Here is a 5,741-nt window from a genome sequence, read left to right as displayed (position 1 = left end):
AAAGTTTAGGGTATTTGTGGGTATTTGTTGTTAGTAGGTACTTGATAGTAGATATGAGATGACAATGCAGAATTGAGCGGTGCATGGATAGCACCCGTTAGTGCCCTTCCCCCCCTTAAAAACAACTATGTATGTATAATTTTGCAAGAGAATGCTTAAGTCAAACTCTGAAAGTAATATAAATACATATGGTTAAAACAAAATAGTCTTAGAGTAATTTAAAAAATGCTATGGGTAAAGAAAAAGAGAAAAAAAAAGTTGGAAGGAAAGTTTGTACATAAAGAAGGCTCCGTTTAAAAGCAAGCACGTGGTTGCATATTCGTCGGTATCACATACATCCTCCGGCCACCGGAAACAAACCTTCTATCTATCTGCTCATTATCCATCTCCAGTCAACATTTATTTCCTAATCAACCAACCGATCGATCTGTTTGAGATGACCGGTGATAATAATAATAATAATGTGTCGGAACGGAAGGTGGGTGAAGAAGTTTGTATGTTTGTGGAACAAAGTAAAGAGTTGCAGGAATCGGCGTCGGCGTTAATTGCTAGAAACTCACAGGATGATGCGTCGTTACGCCAACGAGCCCTGGCTCTTGATTCCAATATCAAAATGCTCCGATCCTTTATTCATTCTTCGGTTAACAAAGGAACCTTGGATTCCAAACAGGCTGAAAAAGTAACCAAGCATTCATAGATAGATATGTTGTTTTTGTTCATTTGCTCCTTCCTTCCTTGCAGATGTATGATGAGTTAAGCAGAGCAAGATATGCATTGAGTGAAGGAGATGCAGCTACATATCTTCCCTGCAAATCACATGGTATCGATATTATTTCAGTAAAAATCATAATCATAATACAATTCAATTGCTTCATTTGGTTACAGGAAGCTTCTTGAGGATGTTTCTTGGTCCAATAAACGTCCGTGCTAACCGCAAAGACGTTCAGTTGAAAGTAAAAGAGGAATACTATAGGTTCAGGGTTAGAAGTTCTTCATCTAAGTTTTTCTTGATTTTTTTTCTCACTTGCTTATGATATTTTTTGCTGGGCAGGATAGAACTGCATATCTGTTTCTGTTTTTGCCATTATTACTACTCGTTCTAAGGTCACAAATTTGGTATGGATGTTTCCCTGCGTTACCTGTCCAGCTCTACCAGGTACCCTTGATTACTGTATTACGTAACAGTGAAATCGCACGTGCCTAACAAGTATGCGTGTTTCAGGCATGGCTGCTCTTTCTCTACACAGCGTTAGGTTTAAGAGAAAATATTTTGAGTGTTAATGGTAGCGATATACGCCCATGGTAATAATATGTGATTTATTAACCTTTTATTCAGTAACTTATTAATAAAGTTTTAGATAATTATTACGAATGTATATATGACGGTGCAGGTGGATATATCATCACTATTGTGCTATGGGTATGGCACTCATCAGTCTGACTTGGGAGATAGAGAAGCAACCGGACTGTGCACAGAAGCAGGTTGTAATATTACTACTATTAATGCGGTTGTTATTATTTTTATTATTAGTATTAAGTTTTGAGGTGTGAGAACTGAATATTCATGTGTATTTAACTGTTTTCAGAAAGGTATACAATTGTTTTTGAGATGGGCAATCATGCAAGGAGTAGTTATGCTTCTACAAAACAGATATCAAAGGCAGAGGCTTTATACGCGCATTGCAATGGGGAAGGTGCAGTTAATAATATCCCTTTTATTCATATTGTGGAATTTCTGGATTATTGCAAACTATGTGTTTTGATTGTAGTCTAGAAGAATGGATGTTGTGTGGGGTGAAACTTCTGGAGTAAAAGGTCAAGTATGGCTGTTATTGCCTTTACTTTTCGTCTTGCAGGTAATTTACTTTCTAGTTAGTTATATCTATATATATATATATATATTTAATTTTATGAGTTCGTATTGTTTTACACTCTAACTGTTTATTCTTATTACAGGCTTTTGAAGCATATGTAGGTGTCTTATTGCTACAAACTGCAATGGTTGGTGTTGTTTCTGAATGGCAGGTTAGAAACTTCCAAATAATAGCTTCTGTGTAGGCTTGTAAACGAACCGAAAGAACACTAACGGAGCATGTTCGTGTTTATTTGGCTAACTTTAACCGAACAAATGATCAGACACAAGCAATTGAATGAATGAGGTTCTCTTGTTTGTGTTCGTTTGTTAAGAGAATTAATGTGCTCTTGTTCGTTTACGTTCGTTAACGGTATAATTGAACTGTTTAAGAACATAAACGAATGGAGATTTGTAAACATAAATGAACGAACATAAATGAGCTAAACCAACTAAAAGTAAATGCGAACAGCAATGTGTTGAGCCTAAAATGCTATTTAAACTAGACAAAATTGTAACGGGCCTAAAAAAATTAAATGAATATATTAACGAACGTAAATGAACGAATTTAAACAAATTTAAAACTAACGAACCTAAATGAATGTAAACGAACGAACGTTCACGAACATCGTTGAACGAACGAGGCTTGTGTTCATGTTTGTTTGTTTAACTAAATAAACAAAGAATTTTGGTTATGTTCGTTTGTATACATAAATGAACTTCATGTCTAACAGTTCAAGAATGGTTCACTGATTGGTTCGTTTTACAGGCCTACTTTCATGAAAGTGGAAATTTTGACCTTTTAAATGGGTCGGTTCGGGTTATGTTTTATCTCAAACGGGCCTAAAAAAATAGCTAAAAGTTGAATGGGTCAATGGGCTCAAGCATTCAAAACATCACCCAAAGTGTAGATCACAATAAAAATATAAAATATTGACAGAAGTCTATTGGTTGGTGAACTCAACATGACCCGCACCATTTTGAACCACACAGAAAATTACACATTTCGACCCGAACATGTTTTGAATCGTTTTGTGATCCTTTTTTTTATTATTTTATTTTTGCTTGGCAGGTCGTTACCTCTGGAATCCTACTTATAATAATGGCTGTCGGGAATTTTGTAAACACGGTGCAGACTCTTGTACAGAAATCTCAATTCAAAGCAAAGATGATGAGAGGTAAAAGCAAGAACGACTTAAATTGAGCATCATCCTGGAAAAAGGTCATTGATTTAGAAAGACGGCTCGATAGTTAGAACAATGATATATCAAAGAATTTTGCAAAAACACAGCTCTGGTATTGCCATTTATCTGGAAGTGTTGAATCTTTTGAATTAAATCACTTAAGAAGTAATTATGTGCTAAATTTACAGTGTAAAGGACTTAAAAGTATGGTGTGAAATTGGCTCGTTAAGAGATCAAATCGATGTGAGGTTAAATAAGCTCAATCCTATATCAAAGCTTGTTTAATAAACGGACTAGAGCACAAACTTTACATATCGATCTTGTCGAAGCTAAAGGAACTACATTATTTGTACAACTTTTAGTTAATTCATTAAATATACCGACAACATAAATCCTGAATCCCGAAACTTAAAAAACACGAGTGACTTTATTTTCTAGAAATTAGTGCTAAACTTACCGTACCTTTCTCTTCTTTTTTTTTTTTACTTGTTATATCAGTATTGTTGGGGTGACCCTACTTCGAAAATGTATACCAGTTTGCCTATCATGTTATACAGGCGGTTCAAAATGGCTAAACTTTTAGGATTGCAACGCCAAAAACAAAAACAACACTTGGTGTCTTAGACCAGTTTTCTATTATCCTTCAACAAAATAAGGCCAGCTTATGTATTGGCTTACAAATCAGAGATAACAACTAAAAACACACCAACTTCTATCAATGACTCGCTACTTAACAACTGAAAATAACATCCCATTATTTGATAAACTAGATTCGCCACTCTTCTAAATAAGGAAGACCCAAAAGAGAGCCAGTAACCATGAGTCCATGGCACACGCCGTTTGCATGGATGGAGTACAACATGGTGATGGTGGTCGTTGGATCGGGTATGTATCACCGTATGATCATTTTTGTCCAAACATACGGGTCATGTGATTTTATAACATGATATGCTGGAAAAGGTCATACAAATTGCATGACTTTTGTCCCTAGTCAAATCAGTTAAAATCTTTGTCAGCCAAAAAAATCATATGCAACATATGATGATTTTTCACTCTAATGTACAATTGTTTGTTTGTTTGTTTGTTTTTCTAGTAACTTTTCGCCGGTGAATGATATGTAAAATACCATTGGGCGTTAGCCCATTATTACAGTGGCGGATCTAGAACACAATTTCAGGGGTAAAATAAAAAAAAAGTTTTAACCGTGCATTAGAAGAAATTATTATTACTAGTTTCGCGAGTGCAGGCACCGGGTAACGCATTTCGCGTGTACCGGCAGCTAGTTAGGTATTTTGTGAGTCCCATGCCCCTATTTCGCATAATGTGTGTGCTGGCCTGGGATACCCGTTTGGTGTGCATCAGCGCTCGGTAATGAGTTTTGCTCGTACAAGCGCCTGGTTACTTGTTCAGTGTTTCTGTCCCGGTTTCGTGTTACAAACATGCTAGGCCGGATTACCCCTTTAGTATGTATCGTGCCCGATTACCCATTTGGCGCATACGGGCGCTTGGTTGCCTGTTTCGTTCGTATCGGCGCTTGGAAACGCATTTCAAATGTGCTTTCACCCGGTTATTTAAGTTGGGCTTTTAGGTTTTAATTAAGTAGTAGGTTTTTTATCATCTTGAACTTGAAGTTGGAATATTTAAACTTGGTGATAAACCGATGTCATCGTTTTCTTTTCTTTGACGCTTAAAAATGTTACTAATAAGATGTTGTTTACTCATATTCAAAGTTCTCTAAACAAAATTGAACCGAAAACCGAATATAAAAGTTCACTAAACAAAATTTGAAACAAAATCTAATATCAATAATCAATTCCAATTTGGCAATTTACACATAAAACTAAAAGCTAATCAATTACAATTTAAACATAAACCCTAAATACCTAGTCAATTCAAAGTTAAACATAAACCCTAAATCCCAAATTAATTATAATTTAAACAAGAAAACGAAAAATCTTACCGAAAAGATGGAGAGATGGGCGGTGGCTGTGGATTGTGGTGACTAGTGTGGTGTCCTCCGGCGGTGTAGACGTAGTCCGGCGGCCGACGATGTGGTGTGGAGTGACCGGCGAGGCGGTGGCTAGGCGTTGTGGTGTGGAGGCCGGCGTTGTGGTGTGGTGTGAAGCAGTGGACTCAGAACTGTGAAGCGGCTGTTGCTGTTGTAAATGGATTAGTGAACTGGTTTTGGTTTGGTTTGGGCTTTTGATGGGTTTAAAACTTAAATTGGTTGGACTTAAAATAATAGGGGTAATATTATTTTTTTCCAGGGATAACAAAACACAAAAACAGCCAAAAATTATTTTTTTACACTACCCCTGCCCTCTATGTATGTCTACCACTGCATTATTATAAACATTACTAAAAAAAGATTGAAAGAAGTGACAAACACAGTATTGCAGAAGACCGACAACCACTAGTTAGGATGTTAGGTTTTACATTCCACCACTAATTCACTGGTTTGTCATTGGATCAAGTAGTTCTAGTTTATTTGATAAAGGACTAGAGTTTGAAAAATTAGAGTTATGAACTTTGTATTGATTATTTGAATGTTTGAAATTTAAAAAATTGTTTGTATGAATACTCAATATGGATTAGAATATCGAGTGCTTATGAGTTACGGCTAAGTTCAATATGATAATGTGAAACCCATGTTAAATTTAATTACTTCGTAAACTTATAAGGCCATTTGTAGCGGGCGTCATATT

The 5,741-nt window shown here is 36.0% G+C and overlaps 1 protein-coding gene across 1 annotated transcript; it reads left to right on the top strand.

The window, feature by feature from the left end:
- Positions 1-403: 403 nt before the first annotated feature.
- On the top strand, positions 404-3,392 carry LOC143625582 (uncharacterized). The gene is made up of 10 exons (XM_077095881.1): positions 404-679; positions 742-820; positions 886-980; positions 1,052-1,156; positions 1,223-1,302; positions 1,392-1,482; positions 1,587-1,694; positions 1,770-1,856; positions 1,957-2,025; positions 2,925-3,392. Exons 1-10 carry the CDS (start codon positions 437-439, stop codon positions 3,054-3,056), a joined length of 1,089 nt encoding a protein of 362 aa, XP_076951996.1. The 5' UTR covers positions 404-436; the 3' UTR covers positions 3,057-3,392.
- The last annotated feature ends 2,349 nt before the right edge of the window (positions 3,393-5,741 follow it).

This window comes from Bidens hawaiensis, unplaced genomic scaffold (genome assembly GCF_021521415.1).
Source record: "Bidens hawaiensis isolate Kalapana, Puna unplaced genomic scaffold, B.hawaiensis_p1.1 tig00004124_1, whole genome shotgun sequence".
NCBI lineage: Eukaryota > Viridiplantae > Streptophyta > Magnoliopsida > Asterales > Asteraceae > Bidens > Bidens hawaiensis.
This window is presented reverse-complemented; position numbering and strand designations above follow the sequence as displayed.

Coding starts and splice junctions, on each gene's coding strand:
- LOC143625582 (XM_077095881.1), top strand. CDS start 437: ATGACCGGTGATAATAATAATAATAATGTGTCGGAACGGAAGGTGGGT. Junction 821..885: donor TCTTCCCTGCAAATCACATG/GTATCGATATTA, acceptor ATTTGGTTACAG/GAAGCTTCTTGAGGATGTTT. Junction 1,303..1,391: donor GGTAGCGATATACGCCCATG/GTAATAATATGT, acceptor ATGACGGTGCAG/GTGGATATATCATCACTATT.